Source organism: Puma concolor, chromosome B1 (assembly GCF_028749965.1).
Source record: "Puma concolor isolate L17-30 chromosome B1, mPumCon1.1.hap2, whole genome shotgun sequence".
Lineage (NCBI taxonomy): Eukaryota > Metazoa > Chordata > Mammalia > Carnivora > Felidae > Puma > Puma concolor.
Window position 1 is genome coordinate 86,492,541 of NC_141670.1, and position 25,577 is coordinate 86,518,117.

General features: G+C 41.7%; 1 protein-coding gene and 1 pseudogene across 10 annotated transcripts in view; both read left to right on the forward strand.

The window, feature by feature from the left end:
* The first annotated feature begins 696 nt into the window (after window positions 1–696).
* Window positions 697–25,577, forward strand: part of MGAT4D (MGAT4 family member D) — a 66,744-nt gene continuing 41,863 nt past the window's right edge. For 7 of the 10 annotated variants that reach the window (XR_015250209.1, XR_015250210.1, XM_086704183.1 and 4 more), the window contains exons 1-3: window positions 697–853; window positions 21,965–22,123; window positions 24,546–24,686. Coding sequence is in view for 8 of the 10 variants with exons in the window: in XM_086704183.1 (XP_086560309.1) it covers window positions 760–853; window positions 21,965–22,123; window positions 24,546–24,686 (394 nt within the window). In the remaining 2 variants the exon portion in view is untranslated. The remainder of the gene's footprint in view (window positions 854–21,964; window positions 22,124–24,545; window positions 24,687–25,577) is intronic. The other 3 variants (XM_086704186.1, XM_086704187.1, XM_086704189.1) reach the window with 3 other exon arrangements.
* LOC112859217 (U2 spliceosomal RNA) lies at window positions 24,299–24,421 on the forward strand (annotated as a pseudogene).

A 25,577-nucleotide genomic window follows, 5' to 3' on the forward strand; every position in this document is an offset into this window, starting at 1 on the left:
GTTAGCAAACCTCCCTTGCAGTGCTCATTGTATATATAACTTTTTTTTTTTTACAATAGTTGACTCCTTCATCCTTTCTTTGGGGGGGGGGGGTACCAAAATATAAAAGATAAAGGGATAAAGCTGAAAGTCTGGCGTTGGCCATTTCCCACACAAAAATCTAAGCCCCCTAAGTTATTTGGGCATTTGATGGCTTTCATTTAAAGCTAAAGATACATATTTTATTTAGGAACTTATATTTATAAACTTCTTATCTATGTACAAGGTTTGTAGCAGAACTACTTCCAGCTGTGTATCCTGTAGCTCAAATTCACAACGGCTCCTTTCTTTCAAGGTAAAAGATACCAATAGCATATTAGATACTATTATCTTTATTACCTTAAAAAAATTGGGATGTTGTGAGGATTTACCCAGCTAATACATGCAAACTGCTTAGCCTAGGGTCTGGCGCAAAAGTCACTGCTACAGGAAAATAAATTAACAGTTACTGAGCACCCACCACTGTGCCACGCAGTGCAGAGCTTTCCCATAGTTGATGGCATTTAACTACCCTTAGTCCTAGCAAGGGGTTCGGGATGCTAAGTGCTGAGCCGAAGGACAGGCGTGCTGAGGTCCTCACCGACACGGGGAGGGCAAGGGGGCGCGGGAGCGCGCGTCCAGAGGCGCAGGCGCGGCGGCGCGCGCTCATCCTCCGCTGCGGGGGGCGCTGCTTGTTGCCTCCACTCGCCGCGCCGCCGTCGCCCGCGTCAGGCCGGCTCCATGAGGACGAAGCACGTGAACGTGCTGATCGCGCTGGCCGCCTTCGTGCTTTTCAGCTTCTCCTGCTTCTGCATCTCCAGGATGACTCAAACTAGTAAGCTGAGGGTGGCTTCTCTGCCCCCTTTGCCGCCCCTCCGACTTCGGGGCTCCGGGATTGCCGGGGCGGCCGGGTGGAAGAGAAGGGGGGCGACGTGAGAGCCTGACACTGTCACCCACTCTCCTATAAGGTGTTTTACAATTGTAGCCCTACCCCCGACCCCAGGCTCCTGTCCGACCGGCGGTTAAGCTATAACGGACGCCCCTAGTTTACCCCGGCGGCCGCGACCCCCGTCAGGCGCGCGCGCTAACCGATTGGCCTGCGGGGACCTCCCGACGCCCTCCTGCCTGCGCACTCGGTTTCCCTCCCAAGGTTCAAAGGCCCAGGGTGTTCCCTGATTCCCTGCCGCCACCAGCGGCTTCCTCTTTCCCATCGTTTCCAGAAACGGGTGAATGTCCGACTTAAGAACCCTTTCCACTTTCGTGTTCCACCGTTAGATTATGGAGCCACCTTTGAAGGCTCCCGAGAGTATTTTTTTGCGAAGCCGAAAAGGGGTGAGATGATGGAGAGAGACAACTTAGAGCACTGGTATAGCAGCCGAACATTCTCAAGTGGGCCATGTGTCTTGCGTTGCAACTTTGAAACACCAAGATTTTAATTCATTTTGTTTATGGGGTTCTCAATTTGAAATTTGCCCAGTGAAATTTGAACTTTAGATAAACAGTGAGTAAGTTTTTAGTATGAACATTGCACGGGGGTTGAGGTGGGAGGTAGGACTCCTGGGTGGCGTAGTCAGTCAGTTGAGCATCCGTCTGACCCTTGATTTTGGCTCAGGTCGTGATCCCAGGGTTGTGGGATCAAGCCCTCCCACCCCCACCTGCTTGGCGCCGAGCTTGGAACCTGCTTAGGATTCTCTCTCCCTCTGCCCCTCTCTCCCACTCGCTCGCTCTCTTTTTAAAAATAAGTTTTAAAAATTACTAAATTAATTAATTAATTAGTTACATTAATTATTAAAATTATTATAATTTAAAAATTAAGTTTTAAAAACTTAATTTAAAAATAAGTTTTAACTAGATTTCCTGTATTTTATCTTCCAGCTCTTCTTATCCAATGTCTAGTGTAACATTTTAGCGTCCATATAATTGGATTTTGAATTTAAGCTCAAGAATCCTGTAAACATATTAAGTCTTCCACGATTGCTCTTAGGTTGTTTCAGGTTAAATTTTCATTCATTTTTTTTTAATGTTTGTTTGTTTGTTTATTTATTTATTTAGAGAGCACACAAGCAGGAGGAGGGGCAGGGAGAGAGAGAGGGAGAGAGAGAATCCCAAGCAGGCTCCATGCTGTCAGCACAGAGCCTGACCTGGGGCTCAAACTTACACACTGTGAGATCATGACCTGAGCCAGAATCAAGAGTGGGAGGCCTACTGGACTGAGCCACCCAGGCACACCGAATTTTCATTCTTACTAAACACACTTATGACTCAGGTTCACACAAAGTAACCTTGGTGGTAGTGTCAAGGATCAAGTGTGGAAGTGGTTTATTCCTCTAATTAATACTTAATTTTGTCATGTACACACAATATCGACATTCTATTCTGTTTGTTTCAGAGATTAGACATGTGTATTAATTGATCTGATTTATGCTACTAATATTTGATCATTTTGTACACTTTCTCTCTGTTTCATTTTCTATAAGGAACGTTATCCAAATGTGTTTTTATGTATTTTAGGACAATAAACAATTTGCACTTTTATAACAAAAATAAATAAATCATAACTCATAATGAGAAAGCAAAACATAAACTCCTTTTTCTAGCAGTTTTGGAAGGCAATTCACTTTAGTAACCTCAGAAGGCATTTTAATACAGTTAATATTCTTAAAATGAAACTGTGGACTTCAGACAACTGGAGAAGTGGAGGTGCCATGTACTGGAATGGTGAAGGCCGGGACAAGGGCAGATCGGGGTGAAATGACTATTTCCATGGCGCCTATTAGACATCCCAATGAAAGTATTAATAGGAGATTGGCTATGTCATTCTGGGTCAGGACTGGGGACAAAAACTGGAGAGCTGTCAGCATACAGTATTTAAAGCTACGAGATTGGATGAGATCATATAGGGAGTTGACATAGATAAGGAAAGATTCCAAAGACTGAGCCCTGGGGAATACTAACATTTCAAAGTCAAGGAAAAACTAGGAAACTGAGAGAGCCAAGAAAATATTTCAAGGAGGAGAGTTTCACAGTGTCAGAAATGCTCATGAAGTTCTTCAGTACAGGAAGAAACACCCATCCACTTGTAATCCTTAAAGTCCTCATTCCTGTGTTATTGGTGAATGCCGCAGCCACTTCCTCTGCAGGCTACAGTCTGAGAAGGCACTTCCCAGTCAAGCACAGAAGACCAGTTAGGTAAGTGTTTTGCCAGTGCCTGTCCCAGACTTCCAGTATCCCGTCTTCTCTGGCAGGTGGTAGGCTATCCCTGCATTTAAGCCCAAGTAGGGCACATAAGCTCATGTAGGGCAGATAACCAATTCCAGGTCCTCTCCTGAGTGTGTTTCTGGGTAATGCAGCATTTAGTGCCACTGCCCATGGAAAAGCTACCTCCCTGGAAAAGCCAGCACTGGCCTGCCACTCCCATTGGCAATAGTGGGGCTGCAGTTGGCCTGCTGCTGCCTGAACATCTGACACTCCAGCAGGAGCTAGCAGTTCGGTGGAGGAACCACCAGAAGCAGGAGGACTCCACCTTTTTGCAGCCTCCAGTCTGGCACAACTGCCTCCCCTTGGCAAAATGTGATGAGAGCATGGCTGGTAAGGAAGTCTGGGACAAGTAGCAGACTTCTGGTTTTAATCAAACCAAAGAGGATCTAGAAGGGGCACATGAAGACTGGATGTCAGCACACAGAGTCCAGGAACAAGCCAAACTAAATAGCACATAGTGAAGGGACGTATATAAGTTGATAAAAACTGTACTCTAAAAAGCAAAGGAACAATAAACAGATAGCTCAGGAGAGTAGTGACATTAGTGACATGGGATGGGACAGGGATCCACTCTTGGAAGCAAAGGCACTGGGCGGTGTTCAAGTTAGTAGCTTGGGTGATAGGTTACCTGGGTTCATTTCACATTATGCTACAGAGCTTACCTATGTATTCCACATTTTTCTTTTGTATGTATAAAGTTATTAAAACTCAAAAGAATTTGTACAGTGTAAATATGAAAGCAAGAACACTGAAATGATAGGAAGCATATGGTACTCCGTTCACTTGAGAATATAGAAACAATCAGAATGCATTTTTAAGACACTTTAAAATAAATGCCAGTACTCTTACAGACATATGTAATTGATTTACTTTAAGTTTATTTATTTTGAGAGAGACAGAGACAGTGTGAGCAGGGAAGGGGCAGAAAGAGAGGGAGGGAGAGAGAATCCCAAGCAGCTCCGTGCTGCCAGCACAGAGCCAGACGCAGAGCTTGAACTCACGAAACTGTGAGACCATGACCTGAGCCGAAACCAAGAGCTGGATGCTCAACCAACTGAGCCACCCAGGCACCCCTGTAATTGGCTTTTTAAAAATATTCATTTAATTCGAGAGAGAGAGAAAGAGAGTACAGCAGGGGAGGGTCATAGAGAGGAGAGAGGATCCCAAGCTAATAGCACAGAGCCCGATGTAGGACTAGATCCCACGAACCATGAGGTCATGACCTGAGCCGAAATCAAGAGTCAGACCCTTAACCAACTGAATCATCCAGGCGCCACCCCATACCCCTTGTAACTGATGTTTAAAAGCAGTTCAACTTGTGAGGGTTATAAATATGAGTGACTTTTGTTTTTCCAATAATTGCCCATGTGTGTTCCGTCAAACATCCTATTCTGTTGGCACAGAGATTCATAGTGATATTTAAGACGTATTCTGTATCTCTTTTGTTTATTTTTGGTTATTCAAACAGTCTCATTCCTGTTACTAGAGACCCTATCCCATTCTTTTTAGAACTTTAGCCTCATAGTCAATTAAGGGCTTTCTTTTCCTTTTCCTATGGGACAGACCAGTCTTGTGGTTCTAGGAAAACTCAGTGGCAAGAGAAGAAAATGATGTGTTCTGAGACACTTGTCCTGGGATTGGTGTAAAACTTCCCCAAATCTTAGTGGCTTAAAAACAATAATTTTGTTTAATTCTTGGTTTACAAAGAAATTTAAATCAGAAATTTAGGATGGGCTCTGCTGAGCGATTTGTGATCTGCAGTGGTATCAGCTGGGGTCCTTGGGGCTGGAGAATCTCCTAAGAGGCTTTCTCACTCTGGCATTTCTCTTGTCTCCCCACATGGTGGCTTATCCTCCATGGCCTCTCCACTTGGCATGGGCTCCTCATAGCATTGTGGTCTCAGCAGAGTTTTACTTTTTATAAGGCAACTACACTTCAAAAGGCAGGAAGTGTTAGTTTCCAAGCCAGTTAGGAAACTGCCCCCCAAATTAGTACTGCCTTACTTCTGCCATAGTCTGCTGGTCTGTTTTTGTTTTTTTAATTTTTTTAACGTTTATTTATTTTTGAGACAGAGAGAGACAGAGCATGAACGGGGGAGGGTCAGAGAGAGGGAGACACAGAATCCGAAACAGGCTCCAGGCTCTGAGCTGTCAGCACAGAGCACGACGTGGGGCTCGAACTCACAGACCGCGAGATCATGACCTGAGCCGAAGTCAGCCGCTTAACCGACTGAGCTACCCAGGCGCCCCTGCTGGTCTGTTTAAAACCATCATGGGTTCGTCCAGAATCGAGGGAACAGAGAAACTGAATAACTCTTGACGGGTGACTGCAGAAGAGCATTTGCTGTGGGAGATACTGTTGTAGCTATCTTTGGAAAATATAATCTGCTGCACCCTTCCTTCACCCTTGCTCTGTACCCCTGTGGTATTGGGGTGGGAAGGGGTGCAGGGACAGAGGTTTCCTTGCGTGATGGCAGCCTGATGGTTTCAGTCTCTCTGGAGAGTGCTTATGTGTGGCAGAAATCCAGTGCTGACTCTTACGCAGTAGTTTGTGACTACTTCTGAGATCTGCTGGGGTCTCCTCACTTCCCATTCCCTGGTGTGGGGTATCCATCTGCCTGAGGGCCCCCTTCCTCGTGCTGCCCTTGCCACAGCCTCTTGTTGCTAGGACTTTCTTGCCTAGCAGGTGGCCCTCTTTAGGACCTGCAGTATGCACTTGAGCCATAGCTGACTCATGCATCTTTGCCATTTCTAGCTGCATGCAGGGTACTTCACAGACGTTTTCTCTTAGCTTAGCAATTTCTCTCCCACTCTCCTGCCCCTTTGCATCTGTCAGCATGAGACATTTTGTTAGTTTGGCAGTTCAGCAATTTTCAGGGTAGAAATGCTCTCCAGCCATTGACTTGGTGGAAAGAGGGCTCATTCTGGAGCACCCAAACTTTATAAATGAATTTCTTGGGGTCTCACTTTCTACCGTTGGTAGAGGGAAAGCAGCCTCCATCCCATCCAAGCGGGATAAGTACATAGTATATACTGTTGTAACTGTATGTGTTGTAGTATGTACATAAATACCAAAGTGTATGACCTTGTGAGAATATGCGTACAAAATGCCATGGAGCAGAAGTGATGAGGAGAGCAGTCCCAGCTGTAGCTCTACATCAGCAGAGTCCAGGATGCAAATGGGGTCCATTCAAGACAATAATTGGAGGGGCGCCTGGGTGGCTTGGTCGGTTAAGCGTCCGACTTCTGCTCAGGTCATGATCTCACGGTTCGTGAGTTTGAGCCCCGTGTTGGGCTCTGTGCTGACAGCTCAGAGCCTGAAGCCTGTTTCAGATTCTGTGTTTCCCTCTCTCTCTGCCCCTCCCCTGTTCATGCTCTCTCTCTGTCTCAAAAATGAATAAACGTTAAAAAAAAATTTAAAAAAAAAGACAATAATTGGAATGTCTTGTGGAATTTAAAGTATATCTAGAACAACAATGCATGACAACAATCACAAGATAGGAGAGGGGTCAGTGGAGTTAAATGGTACAGACTAGCAGCACTGTTGAAAAGTGAGAATGTAAGAATTTGTATGAGACTGCAGTAAGTCAAGGACTCAGGTTGAAATCTAGTCTGACTACTAAACTAATAGCAAAATAATGCATAACAATATCACTCATTATAGTAAATGCTCCAAAGAGGAAATTATAGTATTTTCTGACTGGATATAAAAACAAAACCAAACTTAATGTTGTTTACAAGGGATACATTTGAACTTCAAAGACCTGGAAATGTTGGAAGAGGGATGGAAAAATTTATATCAGCAACCTGAGCCAAAAGAAGGTTGGTATAGCTATATTGTTATCAGCAAAGTAGGCTCTAAGGGCAAGTGTAACATAAATGTTGAATAAACATGGAGGACTTCATTAGCAATTAAGGAAATGCAAATTAAAAACACAAGATAGGGGCGCCTAGGTGGCGCAGTTGGTTAAGCGTCCGACTTCAGCCAGGTCACGATCTCGCGGTCTGTGAGTTCGAGCCCCGCGTCAGGCTCTGGGCTGATGGCTCGGAGCCTGGAGCCTGTTTCCGATTCTGTGTCTCCGTCTCTCTCTGCCCCTCCCCCATTCATGCTCTGTCTCTCTCTGTCCCAAAAATAAATAAATGTTGAAAAAAAAAATTAAAAAAAAAAAAACACAAGATACCCTTTCATACCTTTCAGATTTTTAAATTTAGGAAATCAGACATTTGGTGAGGATATGGAAGTGCAGGAATTTACACACACTCCCCTTGGGAGTGGGGTGTATACATTCAATTATTTTCATTCTGTGACGTGTATTTCCTCTGTCCTAGCAATTTTTCTGCTAGTCAGGGCTGACACTGGTGCGCAGCTTTACTCAGTGGTTTATGGCCAAGTCCTCTTCTTGCTGATCAGTACCCAGGCCATACACGTTGTTCAGTGTTTAAAATAACGTCCCTACCACCAGATATATCCAAGGGAAATTCTTGAACACATATGTGGTGTATCCTTGGTTGCATTTTTTGTAAGTGTTCAGCAAGGGTAGAAGAGGTAAATATGTTGTTGTATATTCAAAACAATGGAGCATTTAACGTAGTAAAAATGAATGAACTAGAGCTTGACTTACCAGTATGGATTGATTTCTTTTTTTTCTTTTTTTTTTAATTTTTTTTTTAATGTTTATTTACTCTTGAGACAGAGAGAGACAGAGCATGAACAGGGGAGGGTCAGAGAGAGAGGGAGACACAGAATCTGAAACAGGCTCCAGGCTCTGAGCTGTCAGCACAGAGCCTGACGCGGGGCTCGAACTCACGGACCGTGAGATCATGACCTGAGCCAAAGTCGGACGCTCAACCGACTGAGCCACCCAGGCGCCCCTGGATTGATTTCAAAAACATAAATTAAGCAAAAGGAACAAGTATAGAAGAATACATATAAGTATTATTTTTTGACTAATGCCTAAAAACAAATGTGAATCAGCTTGCAAAAGTGGTAAAACTTAAAAGCAATGGATGATTACTACAAAATTCAAAATTCTGCTGATCTGGGAGTGGGGAGGAAGGGGAACATGATCTTGGAAGGAAACAGACGGAGTATTTTTAAGTCTAAGGTAGTGACTTCATGGATGTTCATTCTTGTCTCAGACTGTTTTACATACTCTTTGCAATGTCTGAAATAGTTCATCATAAAAATCTCATGCACAGAGGGACCACTCAGAGAGAGTTCAAAGCATATGGTTCGTAGTGTAATTTGATTATTGCAGTCTATGTGGACTGGAATAATCCAAAATGTATTGTACCTTTTTAACTTCATCTCCTACCAGCTGCCTCAGATAGTCTTTCTTTGGAACCATGTTTGGTACAAATAAATGAATAATAAATTTGAAGTGGTCTGCCAATACTTTCACTTCATGCCGTTCGTTCTCCTTTCTTTCTACCCCGAATTACTTGCTTTCCCTTCAGAACGTCCTGCCATTATATACTTACGCATTTATGTTGTTATTTTCTTAGTTTGAAATGGCCTTCCCTGCCCTTTGCTGTGTTGCAAAATTCTATACATTCTTCAAATTCTCAATTATTTCCTCTGCTCTGAGACCTTTTTCCCTCCCTCCCCCACTCCTCAGGCTTCCTTACTAGTTAAGCATTTCTGCCTCCCTTTGCCTCTGTATTTGAGCATAACTCTGTTTTCACAATTACATTAACTGTTTGTTTAAATATACGCTCCTTCCCCCATGTCTTGTCAGGTAATTTAGAGCAGGAACCTGACTTATCCATGTTTGTATACCTTTCACATAGCTCAGTGAATGACACGTGGTAAGTATTACATGGCAGAAAGAATGCAGACCCTGGGATGCTTCTCATTGCTGGAGGTATTTAGTGAATGAAACAGAGTGGGAAAGTCAGGTCATGGCCATATGGATAGGACCTTGTATACTAAGGCAAGCAGTTTGGACTTTATTCAGTAAACATTCAGAGAACCATTTAAAGTCTTTGGGAAGTATTTCCAGAAGATTAAGTGTGGATTGGCGGTGAGAGACTAATTAAGAGGCAGTTATAATAGCGCAGCTAGAAGCAATAATGATCTACACTATGGTAAAGCCAATGATGAGAAAGATAAAACAATTAAAGAGACTGATAACAGTGCTTCTCAAATTCGAACGTGCATACCAGTCACCTGTGAATCTTATTAAAGTTCAGATTCTGACTCAGTAAGTCTGGGGTGCAGTTTGAAATACTGCATTTCCCTTTGTTTTTTCAAGTTTATTTTTTATTTATTTTGAGAAAGAGAGGGAGAGAGAAAGAGAACACGAGCAGGGGAGGGGCAGAGAGAGGAGAGAGAGAGAATCTCAAGCAAACTTTGCACTAACAGCCTGCTTGAACTCACAAAACTGCGAGATCATGACCTGAGCCAAAATCAAGATTCAGATGCTTAACTGACTGAGCCACCCAGGTGCCCCATGAGATACTGCATTTGTAATAACCTCACAGCTGGTGCCATTGACCTGCTGTCCAGTATGGTGACCCCTAACTGGTGGCTGTTGAGCACTTGGAATATGGTTAGTGCAACTGAGGCACTGAATTTTAAATTTTGTTTTATTTTAACTAATTTAAATGTAAGGATTGAAGCAGTGCAAAATATTTCTCCACTAAGCAAAGTTTTATTGTTTTGGTAAGACTGCAGGTCAGTTACCATTAAAATTTAGCATGCAAATGAAGATGTACTACAAGTATAAAATATACACAGGATTTAGTCTACTTAGTACAAATAGAATGTAAACTATTCCATTAATTATTTTTTATGGTAATTATATGTTTCAGGTATATTAAATTACATTAAATATATTCTTTACAATTACCTTGCTTCTTCTTACTTTTTTAAATGTGGTTACAGAAAATTTAAAATTACAAAAGAGTCTTACGTTTTATTTCTACTGGGGGGCTGTGCCTCAGACTCTTGCAAAAGTCAGTGGTACTTAGGACCTCACCTGGCTCCTTTCTGATGGGTGGAAGTCACATTGGCCCATTGCACACATGGATTGGTGTCTGTTTTTATAATTTCACCACAATTGACTCAAAACATCGTATTATTATTAATTTCAAACCTTTGCAACATAGTTTTATAACATTTCATCCTCACAAAATACCTGAATGAATACACAAATAATATAAATATTTTTCTTGTTGAATTATCAAGTAAAAATATATAAGAAGCAGATGTAAGACTAGGGAATATCTCTTTTACCTTTTTTGCATGGATGTTTCTGCAAATACTGTTTCCTCTAGAGAACACTCTTTCTTTTCATGTTTACCAAATTGATCCCTCAGGGACTGACTTACATTGGGGAAGCTTAGACATGTTGCATCACCCATGATGTATCAATTTCAAACACATGATCCAATTTGCAAAGAGCATATCACTCCAGGAGCCCCAGGAATTGTGTTATACTGGTTAAACTATGTCTACTTCTAAAGTTTGTAAAAATCTTCAAGCAGTATCTACCTTATGAATATTCAAGATTTATCTGGGATAGCTGCAGTTCTTTTGATTAAAGCACAATTCAGTTTAAAAATCACTCAAATAAATAAACATTTAAAAAATTAAAAAAGGGGCACCTGGGTGGCTCAGTCAGTTGAGCGTCCGACTTCGGCTCAAGTCATGATCTCTCCGTCTGTGAGTTCGAGCCCCGCCTCGGGCTCTGTGCTGACAGCTCAGAGCCTGGAGCCTGCTTCAGATTCTGTGTCTCCCTTTCTCTCTCTGCCCCTCCCCCACTCATGCTCTGTCTCTCTCTCTCTCTCTCTCTCTCTCTCTCTCTCTCTCTCTTTCTCTCTCTGTCAAAAATAAACAAACATTAAAAAAATTTTTTTTTTAAATCACTCAGTTACTATGTTGGCAAGTCCATGCATTAATTTGTTCATTCATTTCAGCATATATTTGTGAGGGGCTATATGCCTATTACTGTTTCGGACATTGGGAATTTAGTACCAAAACCCCCCAAATTCTTGCTATTCTCAAGCTTGCATTCTAAAGAACTCTGGAGAGACACATAAAAACAGTAAATACAAAAAACAAAACAAACAAACAAACAAAAAACCCCAACAGCATATACATAATAGAAAGTCTGGTAGTGATGAGAAATTTGGGGATGGGGAAGGGTAAGAGGAGTGAGAAAGGGGTACTGTTTCATATAGGGTGGCAGGGTAGGCTTCTCAGAGGAGGTAACATTTTAACAGAAAACTGAATGAAATTGGAAAACTCTAGCCATATCAATATCTGGGGGACAAACATTGCCTGCTCAGAAAATTGCAAAAGTCAAAGCCCCAAGGTAGGAGGGTGATTCCTGTGAGGAACAGCCACGAGTGTGGCTGGAGCTGAGCTCCCTCTGAGTGGGGCAGAACAGGTAGGAGATGAAGCCAGGGAGGGTCAGAGGACTGATCCTGTCATGGTGAGGGCTTTGCTGATTTTACTAAGTGTGAGGAGAAATCTCTGGAGGATTTTGAGCAGGGGAGTGGCATTATCCAGTTTTGACACTGGCTGGACAGTGTGTGCCCTTGGTTCATACGAGGCAGATGAATGAAAAAAGTATTACATGTTTCTACCCAAAAATACCACCATCACTTTTACAGTTTCATATTTTACCCTAATTAAAAAAAACCCATCTGAAATTTATTTTCCAAACTGTGAATTTACCTTTTTTCTATCCAAACTGTTAGCCATTTCCTATGCTTTTCCTAATTGAAATACAATATCCTATATTCTTGTCTCTAATAGTTTTTTCTTTATGTATTTTGGTATTTGACTACTTAAAAAATATGTTGTTTTCATCATAGATTATACCTTTTTCAGCATAAAGGGAATCACTTTAACTTAATGCCTTTTCCCCTGCATTATTCTATCTGATTTTTATATGACAGAAAAAAAAGTAGGTTAAAGTCTAGAACCCTGTAAAACAAAACATTAGAGGTGATTATCGTGTGTGTGTGTGTGTGTGTGTGTGTGTGTGTGTGTGTGTTTCAACCTATGAATTGCTTATCTAATTAAATGTTTAAATATTTTAACAAAGCAGCCAAGATTGGAAGCTGCTCTGTTCCCTTCTTTTCTTCTTGTCTTTTTTCAAAAGTTTTATTTATTTAAGTAATCTCTACTCTCCACATGAAGCAGGAACTCATGACCCCAAGATGGTACTCTTCTGACTGAGCCAGTTGGGGCCCCTGTTCCCTTATTTTCTCTGGGCCATATTCTAGTTGCTTTGTATCCATTAGAATGCAAGTTCCAATGTGTTAACAGGTATCCAAAACAGCAGTGGTTTAACATTTAAATAATAGGCTGGTAGGGAGACTCTTCTCCCTAACTTCATTCAAGGCTTTGGGTTCCTTCCAACTCATTGCTCTTCATTATTCATTAGGCAGAATTGGCTCCTGAGTCCTGTGTTACTGTAGCAACTTCATGGAGAAGGAATGAAGGAAAGTGAGAGAAAGAGGGAAGAGGAGATGAGACAGACAGGCAGACACACACACACACACACACACACACACACACACGCCCATTATAGGCTCCCAACTTCTTTGGGCTATCTCTTATCTCCCTGACTATGGCAAACACCACGGATTGCTCATCCATGTGCAAACTCAGCCTCTTTTTCACTTACAGAGCTGTGATATTGTTTGGGCCTGCAATGCATCACCTAAAATTACTTGACTTCCAAGACTGCAGCTAATTCAATAGGGAGCTGCATGTGCTCAGAGTTAAGACCTCTCCTCCCAGTCTCAATGCCTCTGTCATCAGGGTCAAAAGAGAGTCCCAGAGACCCTAATGGTCAGAGTAAGACACCCACCCTTCGCCCTCACACCTCCATCAATAAAGCTCAAGAAAGAACAGCGGTGTTCCTGGAGCCCCTGACAAGATAGATACACATCCTTCTGTCTTCCCAACGCTCACAATGTTGTCCCCACATTCTACGTTGAGACCATCAAGGTTGATCTCATTAAGCCCTTTATCCCAGCCCCTGACTCCCACGTTAATCCTCTTCTGGACTCTAATCCACACATGGTTCTACGCATTGTGCCCCCCGCCTTTCCATAGAGCTCACGGCCATTATGAACATTGTTTATGTCTTCATCCCTTAAAGTTTCTTTTGCCCTCTTTCTTTCACTGAAATTAGCTCTTGCCTGAGGACACTGCTTCTGAGACACTGAGGACACTTGCCTGAGGACACTGTTCTCAAAGAGTGGTGTTTTCTCTCCCACACCATTTGTACTCAAGGTAGGGTAGATGCCCGCCTTCCCTCTCATTGTTGCTTCCAAATCTTTCTCTCACCTTTCTTCCCAAGATGCCTCATTATTTACCCTGACGATATCAAGTGATACCCCACTTTCTCTCCTTCTGCAATCATCTTTAAACTCTCGGGTCACTCTCCCTCATTAGCAATAATTGCCATGTTTCCGTAATCTCCATTTCATGCAACCAAATCTGTGACCACCACCTCCCAAATTTCCAGGCCGTTGTCTTTAGTACCCCAACTACTGTAATCTTTTGACACACCGAGACCTACAATCTGTTGATTCATCTACCTTTTCACATGCCTCCCCCTCACTGTGTTCTTCGTCATCAGGTTTCGATTCCGTGGACAATCATTATAACAGCTCCCTAGTGTACACCCTCAAGTCCCTTGGTTCTTTGTCAGTTATATCCACTTGGCTAAATCACACCCTGGTGAAATCCTGTCCTCCTTTTACTCTGCATCTGCCTCCTGATGACTGAATGTGGCTGGAGTGAAATAAACAGCCACAGTGACAGTCTCACTTTGAATTCATGACCCCCTGAACTCCGGCAGGCCCCGGAGGCTGCATCAGAACCATGCTACATTTCCCTGTCCTGTCTGCCCTCCTGCTCTCCCAGGAAACTATTCCATACTTCTTTCTCTTCAGGCCCCAGTACCTTCTCCTCCCCTCACTCTCAGCTGATGACCGTACTTCCTATTTCACCGACAACTAGAAGCAATGGGAAGAGAGCTTCCAGAAGTTCCATAGTCAATGGAAATCCCACCATCGTTGGGGTAGCTAAGGGCCAGGCATCCTGAGTTCTGTCCCATTATGGCTGCAACTATCTGTGTTTCTGGCTGAAGCCCACCTTCCCCTCGCATACCGGATGCCATTCCCTCTTGTCTACTTTCACACGTATCTCCAGTTTTCTCCCTTTTCCCGGATCACATCCATCTGTATACAAACATTGTGTTTCTTTCCCATCCTATGAAGGAAAATGAAGAACTCTCTCTCTCTCTCTCTCTCTCTCTCTCTCTCTCTCTCTCGCTTCCACTCCCACCCTAGTTACTGCCCATCATCCTACCCCCTCTCATGGCAAAACTCCTCGAAAGAGTTGTCTAGATGCCCTGTCTCTAAGCCCTCCCCTCCTGCTTTCTCCTGAACCCATCCAGCTCTAGGCTTTCACTTCACTGCCGCACAGCCACTGGCGACTGCACACTGCTGAGTCACCATCCACCCCGTCCTCATCCCCCTCGTCCTGTTCAGCACCAGTTGACAGTTGATGCCTTTCGTCTTCTTGAAACACTTTCCTCACTTGGTTTCCAGGATTTCACACACATGCGAGTTTCCTCTTGCCTCACCAGCTAATCCGTCTTAGCTTTGTTACTGTCTTCTCTCATTTATTCACCCTGTAACTTGGGGTGCCCCAGGATTTAGCCCTTGGACCTCATCTCTTCTCTATTCATCCCCATTCCCCTAGTGATCTCCTGAATCTAAACAGGGCTCTCTAAATGTATATGTCCAGGTCAGGCCAGTCCTCCTGCCAGACTCACGTGTGGAGCTACCTACTGAGATGTGTGAGAAGCACCTCAAATCTCATACATCTCCAGCCAGACTCCTAGAATTCGCACCAAAGCTTGCTCCCTTCACCTTCTCCGTCATAGTAAATGGCTGTTCCCTTCTTCTAGTTGCTCAGAATATCATTGTCTCTTTTTTCATGTCCTACATTCAATGTCAGCAAATTCTATTTTCTTTCCCTTCAAAATATGTCCAAAATTAAACCATTCCTCACCACTTATCCTAACAATATTTTCTAAGCCACAGACATCTCTCCCCTGATCTCCCTTCTTCAGTCTCAGTTTCTCTAATTCTGTTTTTCACACAGCAGACAGAAGGAACCTGTCCTGATGTAATTCAGATTATTTGAGTCTGTGCTTATGGACTTCTGTTGGATCTCCACTTTGCTTCAAGTAAAAGCTAAAGTCCTTACAATGGTGGCTTTGTGATTTTATCACCTGCTACTCTTCCTGTCATTCATTTTGCTTCAACCACACTGGGCTGCATGCTATTTCTGGAAATAATGGGTGCACTCCTGCCTCAGGGCTTTTGCACATGCTCTTCTCGCTGCACCAGAGTTACTTGCAGCATTCCTTCCTTTACTTTGTTCCTGTCTGTGCTCACATGTTACCTCCTTAGAAAAGCCTTCTCTGATCACCCTGTTGACAGTTAAAACCTCCCCAACCCAGCCATCATCAGCACTCTGTATCCTTTTTCCCTGCTTTATATTTTTCTTGTACTTACCATCTTTCTAATAAAATGTATAATTCACTTATGCTTTTTTTTCCTTCCAGTAGGTTGTAAGTTCCAAGGGGACCAGGAGTTCTGTCTGTTCTGTGCATTGTCATACCCACAGGACATGTAACATTATTTAGTTTAATAAATATTTGTTGAACATGTGAATGAATTGAGTGGCCAGGCGACTGTTCTGGCTAGTGAGCTGTAGAAGCCCCTGACAAGAGCAGTCCTGCCCAAAGAAAAACTCAGGCTTTCCTTGGAATCGTAAATGAATTCTGAACACTTCGTCACCGTGTTGCAGGAAGAAACAGCAAGTTGCTTCTATTCTTCACACCCCACTGTCTACTGAAACCAAATAGTTTGTGATCTCTCAGCTATAGCCCCGTCTTTCCATCTGTAGAGAATATGCAAAATTCCTAGTATTGCACTGTGAGGGCAGTGACAACCCACACAAATTGCCAACCAGTAAACTGACCGGTCCCAGACATCTGCCTATTCACTGGGTCAGCTGGATCAATTCGGGGGCCCAAATTAGGAGGCCTTCACAAGGCTGCTGAGAAAAAATCAGTTCAGAGCAGCAAGTCCTCCATCTAATCGTGACTGAGTGATTGATATGTGGAGATGAAATTGTGGCTTGGATCTAACAGTGCCTTTTCACCCTTGTCATTTGTCTTTCACTCTTGTCTGGCCTTCCCTTGGAGGTGGATGGAGGGAAGACACCATATATCTTGTGCCACCAGCCAGTCACTAGTGAAGACTGCAGGTGTAAAGCCTTGAGTTCTGCTGGTTGTATCATAAAAGGCCAGGGACTTGTGCATGGGTGGGGTACAACACATTACCGAGGACTGCCAGAACTCCTCATAATTACACAATTCTCTGCGATGATTAGCCAGCCAGTTGGGTCTTTCCCTAAACCTCCACAGCCCTGTTTCAGCGAGCCCAACCATCCATAAAACCCAAATCAACTTGTTTGTGTTATTCTATTGATGGGTGTCCCTGTTAGCAGGATAATCCATATAACATGAAACTGTTGCATTTGAGAGATTCAGTGACAGGTAACTGGAGACGGAGAGGTGTTGTGACAGACCCTAGAGATGGAGCTGGCTGCCAATTGAGCACAGGAGCGATGGGGCTCCCTCCAACCCAAAGGGGAGAAACAAAACATCCTATTAGAGAGCAGCGAAGCAGCAGGTTCACTTCCCTCTGTTGTATCTTGGGGTGGATGGTCCATTGAGCCTTGGCAGGGAAGTATTAGAATATTACAGTTTACTAGTTGCTTCCTATCTTCAGTTAGGTAGAATTCAGGCAAGACACAAGTTTTGTTCCAAGCTGTCATATCTGAAAGGTAAATGGAACCAGCAAGACGGATATATAGTGCTGTCAAGAGAGGCCACTTTTGCCCATGGCCGGGGATCCAAGACTTCTGGGAACCAGACACTTAGGCACCCTGCTGGATTTCAAAGACTGAACCCTCTGCCCTAGGCTAAGGCTGATGTGCGCCAAGGCAGGGATAAAGGAAACATGCAGGAGATAAGACTGGGACAGTATTTTTATCACTACATTTTCTTACTCCATTTTGTAAGTGAACCTTACTTTTGCTCTCACTATAATGCCAGCCCTAATCTCTCCCTTGAACTTCAAATGTTTGCCACATATTTGGAAACCTCATAAGCATCACAATTGCTCTTTTCCTGTTTCCCCAATTCAGACTGAAGAAATCTAGTGGTCATGTCTGAAGCCTAGCAGGGATTCTAGTCTCCCTCTTTCAGTCAGTGCAAAGTCTTTCCAATGAAAGTTCTCAGATATTTCTCATCTTAACCCCTACTTCCTAGTCCTTTCTGCTATGGCTTATTCTTTGGTCATCTCTCACATGAAACTGCTATCACTGTAGTTTCCTAAATGGTGGTTTCTCTGGCCTCAGTTGTGCCTTCCTGAAACAATATATGGCTACGAGAATGATCTTTCTGAAAAAAAATTTTTTAATGTTTTTTATTTACTTTTGAGAAAGAGCAAGACAGAGCACAAGCAGGGGAGGGGCAGAGAGAGAGGGAGACACAGAATCCAAAGCAGGCTCCAGGCTCCGAGCCATCAGTACAGAGCCTGATGCAGGGCTTGAACTCAGGAACTGTGAGATCACGACCTGAGCGGGTCAGACACTTAACCAGCTGAGCCACCCAGGCACCCCCAGAATAATCTTTCTAAAACACACGTTGCACATGATAGTCTTCAGCCGTGTTTCTCAACTGAAGTGGTAGCCTGTAGTGATGTTCCAAGGTATGTAAAGTCATCGGAAAAAAAAGGTTGGGAGGAGGGCAGAACATGACTCCATTCATTATATTAAAACACATACATTTTAACTAGATTTATTGTGGTGACCATTTCACAATACAGGCAAATATTAAATCATTTTTAAAAATTTTTGTATAAAGTTTCTTTATTTTGAGAGAGAGCGTGCGTGCGTGAGAGCAGGGGAGGGGCAAAGAGAGAGAGAATCCCAATCAGGCTTCATACTGTCATTGCAGAACTGGACAAGGAGGTTTGAACTCACGAAATGCGAGATCATGACCTGGGCCGGAATTGAGAGTCTGACGTGTAACTGATTGAGCTACCCAGGCACCCCTGAAAATTACTTAACCGAAAAACAAAACAAAACAAATATATACCGTAGAATGGGCTGCAAAACTGCACACATTTTAAAAGAACTTCACAGACATTTCATGACTGTGGTGGGCTATTTCAGGTTACGCCTCCACCCACATCCCTTTTATTCAAATTTACTGCCATTAGAGGGTTTTTAGAAGAAATGTTTGAGAAACACTGGTGTATAGGGAAAACTTCAAGGTCTTTATCATGGCTTATCAAAACGATCAGCAGAACCAGATTCCTGTTTTCACCTCTGAATTTTCCCACTATTATCCTTGAGATACTGAATAGCTTCTAGGGGTATAGAGACCATGTTTTGAATGCCTCCTTGCGTTTTGCACATAGTGTTCCAAATAGAACACTTTCCCTTGCTTACCTTGACTGCATAACTCACACTCCTTCCAGAGTCCCCTCAGGCAGCACGTCCTCCAGAATGCTTCTCTGTCTTCTCCCCCTGCCCCCCGCCACCCCCCCCCCAACCCAGCTGTCTGGGCTCTGTCCTCTATGCATACTATTATCACTACAAGTTAGGGGCTGAAACCTTATTCAGCTGTGCTCATATTTTCCTTCATGGGGACATCTTTCATTTCGTTCTAGAAAGACCATTTTATTTTTAAAAAAATTTTTTTTTCCAACGTTTATTTATTTTTGGGACAGAGAGAGACAGAGCATGAACGGGGGAGGGGCAGAGAGAGAGGGAGACACAGAATCGGAAACAGGCTCCAGGCTCTGAGCCATCAGCCCAGAGCCTGACGCGGGGCTCGAACTCACGGACCGCGAGATCGTGACCTGGCTGAAGTCGGACGCTCAACCAACTGCGCCACCCAGGCGCCCCGAAAGTCCATTTTAAAGTGACCATTTGGGCCTTCTCTCAGAAGCTCATTACCTCTCTCAGAAGACAGAGAGATTCATCTGAATGGGGAAATTGGTCAGACTCGACTTCTATAGACCACACTGACAGGGGGGCAGAATGGCTTCCTTAAAAAGGCAACTCAGGCCATCTCTGGACTCTTTCTCTTATAACATCTCTTATGTACTCTATGAAAGAAGGGCCAGTTCTCCCTGCTTTTTCCCCCGAAGTAGTGAGCACATGTGACAAGTCACCCCCTTTGTGGGTGTGGCCCCACTGTTGTCCAGCAGCTCTTTTGATAATGGGGTGGGGGTAAGTTAACTTGGATAGGGAAATAGGACATCCCAGCACACACTGCAATGTACCCATTGTCAGGCAGCCCCAAATAAAACTGACAGCCAGTGTTTGGGGCTGGTGTTATCTATGTGTACCCAATAAGTTGAAACCCTAATAAGGAGAAGGAAATTTGTAACATCCGAAATCTCACAATGATTTAAATTATCAATTAATTTAGTTGTACCAATTAGCCTATAAACTTCCTGAAGGCAAGAACTACCATATCTTTTTTTATTGCTGTATGTCCCTTGACACACAGTAGGTGGCACATAAAGGTGTTTAATTATTTTATTTGTTAACTTTTTTTTCTGATTATAGAAGCAATGCAGCATGATAGAACAAAAGAATTTTATAAAAATAGGAAACAAAAAGTGATTCAACAAACTAAAGATTATATATTAACAGCATGTAAACTTGTATGCTTTTTCTTTTTTACTATCTGTATATTTTTTTTGAAAAAAGGAAATGGGGGCGCCTGGGTGGCGCAGTTGGTTAAGCGTCCGACTTCAGCCAGGTCAAGATCTCACGGTCCGTGAGTTCGAGCCCCGCGTCGGGCTCTGGGCTGATGGCTCAGAGCCTGGAGCCTGTTTCCGATTCTGTGTCTCCCTCTCTCTCTGCCCCTCCCCCGTTCATGCTCTGTCTCTCTCTGTCCCAAAAATAAATAAACGTTGAAAAAAAAATTTAAAAAAAAAAAAGAAAAAAGGAAATGATTTTATGTACAGTTTTGTTTTTAAAAAACAGTTGTTTTGGGGCACCTGGGTGGTTCCGTCAGTAAAGCGTCTGACTCTTGATTTCAGCTCAGGTCATGATCTCACGGTTCGTGAATTCAAGTCCCACATCAGGCTCTGCACTGACAGCAAGGAGCCTGCTTGGGATTCTCTGTCTCCCTCTCTCTGCCGTCCTCTGTTCATGCTCTCTCACTCTTTCAAAATAAATAAATAAACATTAAAGAAAATAAAATAACAAAAATCAGTTGTGCAACATTAAATATAATGTTCTTATATAAGATGATTTTCATAGCTGCATAGTATTGCATTGATAAATGAATAAAAAGTAGCCCATTGATAAGTAATATTTCTCGCACATTTATCAAAGCATTTTTTTCATGTGCTTTCCCACATGGTTTACATGCGTTATTGCATTTCTTCTTCCCAACTCTGGGGCAAGAATTTTTTTTTTAAGTTTATTTATTTATTTTGAGAGAGAACGTATGTGTGAATGGGGGAGGAGAAGAGAGACAGAGGGAGAGAGAGAGAGAATCCCAAGCAGGCCCTGCACTGTCAGCACAGAGCCCAACTCAGGGCTCGATCCCATAAACTGTGAGATCATGACCTGTGCTGAAATCAAGAAATTGGATGCTTAACCAACTTTGCTACCCAGGCGTGGGGCAGGGATTTTTATCCATTTGCATATGAAGGAACATAGGCTAACAAGCATTAAATAGCTTGTCCAAGGTCACTTGGGTGTTAAGTGGCAAAACTAGGATTCAGTTATATATGATTTAATACCAGAGCCAATATAACTTTTAAAAGGATATTCTGGGGGCGCCGGGGTGGCTCAGTAGGTTAAGTATTGAACTCTTGATTTTGGCTCGGGTCATGATCTCATGATTTGTGACATTAAGCCCATGTCAAGCTCTGCACCAACAGTGTGGAACCTGCTTGGGATTCATTCTCTCTCCCACTCTCTCTCTCTGCCCCTCCCTCACTCGTTCTCTCTCTCTCTCTCTCTGTCTCATTCTCTGTCTCTCTTTCTCGAAATAAACTTAAAAAAAAAAGGATATTCTGTAATTTATTTAACATATTTCCATTGTTCGGCATTAAGGTTGTTTCTTATTTTCTTACAATAATAAGTAATGCTGCCTATATTAAACATCCTTTGAGCCAAATCTGTGTATATATTTCTGGTCGTTTTCTTCAGATAAATTCTTAAAAGCCAGTATTTTGCCTCAATTGGTTTTTTCCTTTAATTACAAATCTAATATGTGCACAAAATGAAAAATTTGGAAAATATTAAATAGCACAGAGTTATAAAGCAGAAACTATTTATAATAATTCCACCTTCCAGATAGTACTATTTTAATGTCTTACTCTTTCTCCAACCTTTTATGTGTATCATATGTACATATTTATATATAAACTATATACATACACATATGTGCATGCACACACACACACACACACAGGCACACAGAGAGTGTTATATATAGCTACATCAAAGCATATATTTTACTTTTTTGTTATGTATTACAGAAAATTGTATGATAGTACTGATACATATATGAGCATGTACACATATGCTTTCTTTGCAGGTAATCAATTAATTAATTGTAGAAACCATATTTTGGAATTTAAGGAGAAAATTCTACGTTTAAAAAATAAAACTGAAAGAAATCGCCAAGAGCTGATCAATGCCTTGAGTAAAATGAAGTATGAAATGACACAGACAGAAAATACGTCCACAGACTTAGGTTTGTGTTACTTTTGTTTTTGTGTGTCGTGGTTTGTTTGTTGGTTTTGTGTTTTGTGTTTTGTGTTTGGAAATTTAGATTTTCTGCTTTCTGATTTTAGGACATTTCTCCCCAACCACTAGAACTAAATTAGTACTTGCTCTTTTATTGTGAGACATACAAAAATCAGGTAAGAGATAGCACTGATGCGCCTCTTCTCTGTAGCCCAGGAATGGTCTTCCTGTGTTTTCTGTGTGAAATGCACCGCCTTCATGTTCCATCCAAAAGACACAGCCATTGCCCTGAGGGTCACTGTGACCCCTCCCCTCTCCCTCTTGCTTATTTCCATTTCAGTCAGCAAGCAATCCTGTAGGTTGGTAATCCTATGTACTTCACAAATCTGTCCACATTTTCCTATCACCATCTCTGCTGCTCTAGTGAGGACATCTTCATATTTCATCTGAATGACTGCTAACACTTCTATTTTTCCCTCTCCAGACTTGTTCCCACCTGTCTATTTCCACCAGAGACAGTGAATGCTCACTCCACTGTATATCATCCTGCAGTGGCTCCCATTTCTCCAGGATAAAAAGTCCTGCCTCTGTTTCTCCTTTTGTAGCCAGGTACTCCCTGCTCTTAATTCCTTGCAACCACTAATCAGTTCTCTGTTCTTACAGTTTTCCCTTTTCCAGGTTTCCATACAAATGGAATCATACAGTGTGTAATCCTTGGAGACTAACTTCTTTCACTTAGTTGTTACGTGACCAATTTATATATAAACCATATACATGCACACATGTGCATGCACACACACAGGCACACATTGAATGTTATATATAGCTACATCAAAGCATGTATTTTACTTTTTTGTTATGTATTGTAGAAAATTGTATGATACTATTGATACCTATATAAGCATGTACACATATGCTTTCTTTGCAGGTAATCACTTAGTTGTTATGTGACCAATTGTTGCCTTTATATTGCTGAGTAGCATTTCATTATATGGTTGTAGATTGGATACAGTTTGTTTATCCTTTTGCCAATTGAAGGACATTTGGGTTTTCATTTTTTGGCAATTACAAGTACATAAACATTCATATATAGGTTTTTTTGTTTGACGAGAATTTTCTTTAGCATATATATATATATATATATATATATATATATATATATATATCCTGAATACATATCGGATGGATATGTGATTTGGAAATGTTTTCTCCCAATCTGTAGCTAGTCTTTTCCTTCTCCTTGTGATGTCCTTCAGAAAGCAAACATTTTTAATTGTGATGAAGTCTAATTTGTCAATTTTTCTTCTTTTTTATTGTGTTTTTGGTGTTATCTTTAAGAACTCTACCTACATCATGGTCATGAAGATTTTCTTTTATATGTTTGTTTTTAATTTTATAGTCTTGGCTTTACATTTAGGTCTATGAAGTCTTTGAGTTGGTTTTTATAAATGGTATGAAGTATAGGTCAGGATTCAGTCTTTTTCATGTGAGTGTCCAAGTATTCTAGCACCGTTTGTCAAAAAGATTGTCCTTTCTGCATTGAATTACCTTTGTACTTTTTTTTTAATCAACTGACAATATTTATATGGGTATATTTCTGGATTCTCTATTCTATTCCATTGGTCTGTGTATCTCTTTTTAATGTAATACCATGCTGTCTTTTTTTTTTTTTTGTCTTATTTACTTATTTTGAGAGAGAGAGAGAGAGACCAGAGGAGGGGCAGAGAGAGAGGCAGAGAGAATCCTAAGCAGGCTCCACATTGTCAGTGCAGAACCTGATATGGGGCTCGATCCCACAAACCGTGAGATCGTGACCTGAACCTAAATCAAGAGTCGGATGCTTCACTGACTGAGCCACCCAGCCACCACAATATTATGCTGTCTTGATTACTGTATTATGTATTATGAATTAAATTAGATAATGTGAGTCTTTTAATTTTGTTCTTCTATTTCAAATTTGTAGAGGTATATTCAAATGAATGGTACAAGTAGAGTAATTAAATGTTGAGCTACAAAACAAAGTTATAGATACAAACTTTAATGCGATATTACTGAATAGCAGATCAGATCAATTATAGCATGTTTCTGTTATACTTCATTTGGAACTGACAGTTCTGTTAGTCTCTGGTTATGTAGCTCAGGGTGCTAGACTTAAATATTACTTTTTAAATAAATATGAATCATCACTTCTAGGCCTTTTGGCTAAGATCACATATATTATCTGTTCTTACAAGTTTAAAGAAATAGGAATAAATAACATTTGAGCTATAAATTATAGCCAAATGATTTTATTAATTCACATTTAATATTATTTCTCTTATATATTGAATACTGAATTAATCTGATAATTACATTATGAAAATTGTACCAAAGAGAGAAAAATCTCTATAGTCATGAACTTAGAAACCCTATTTTTTTCTCTTTTTCAGTTGAGAAGAAAATGAATACATTGGGTAAGGATGACACAGTGTCTAATAATACATTTGAAGTCCTAAAGTTCTTTTTCCCTCATCTAAGGAAAGTGGGCAGAATTTATCCTGATGTAATCATTGGCAAAGAGAAAACAGGTGGTAAGCAAACTTAGATTTAGAAAATCAAATATAGATATTTTGATCTTGGGGGACAAGCTTTTAAGTTTTTTTGAACACTTCTCTATTATTATGCATGCTTTTATGTTTTAAAATGTAATCCATTGATATAATACTCTGGTACATAGACCACCAGCCTATGTGGCATTAATTTGGACTGCCAGAAATCAGTACATTATCTGGAAGAAGAAACTAGTTCAGTAAATATTTAGAGACTTGAATTCAAATTCAATTTTAATACAGATGTTTTAAAAACAAGTCATTATAAGTCACATGCAGATGTGACTTATATGAAGCATCTGGCAACCCTTATCTCCCTTGGTTTTGATAAGTGCATTCTTATTCAGTTGTCTTCCTATTCCCCATCTTTCTGGGGACCAAGGTCAGCAAAGTCTTTACAGAAGAGGTGATGTTTGAGCTAAGACTGAAATAATGAATTTAACCTCAGCAGGTATTAAAGAAGAGAAAAAGCATTTAAGTTGGAAGCAGGGATGTTAGGGCGAGTCTGAGTGCTTGCCATTCTCACAAACCTCAATCATTCTAATGAGTGAGTCACTCTAGGCCAGCGGCAGGAAATTACAGCCCTTGGGCCAAATCTGCTATTTTATTTTTTTTTTTCTTTTTTTTTTTTTTTTTATATATGAAATTTATTGTCAAATTGGTTTCCATACAACACCCAGTGCTCATCCCAAAAGGTGCCCTCCTCAGTACCCATCACCCACCCTCTCCTCCCTCCCACCCCCCATCAACCCTTAGTTTGTTCTCAGTTCTCAACAGTCTCTTATGCTTTGGCTCTCTCCCACTCTAACCTCTTTTTTTTTTTTTTTTGTTCCCCTCCCCCATGGGTTTCTCTTAAGTTTCTCAGGATCCACA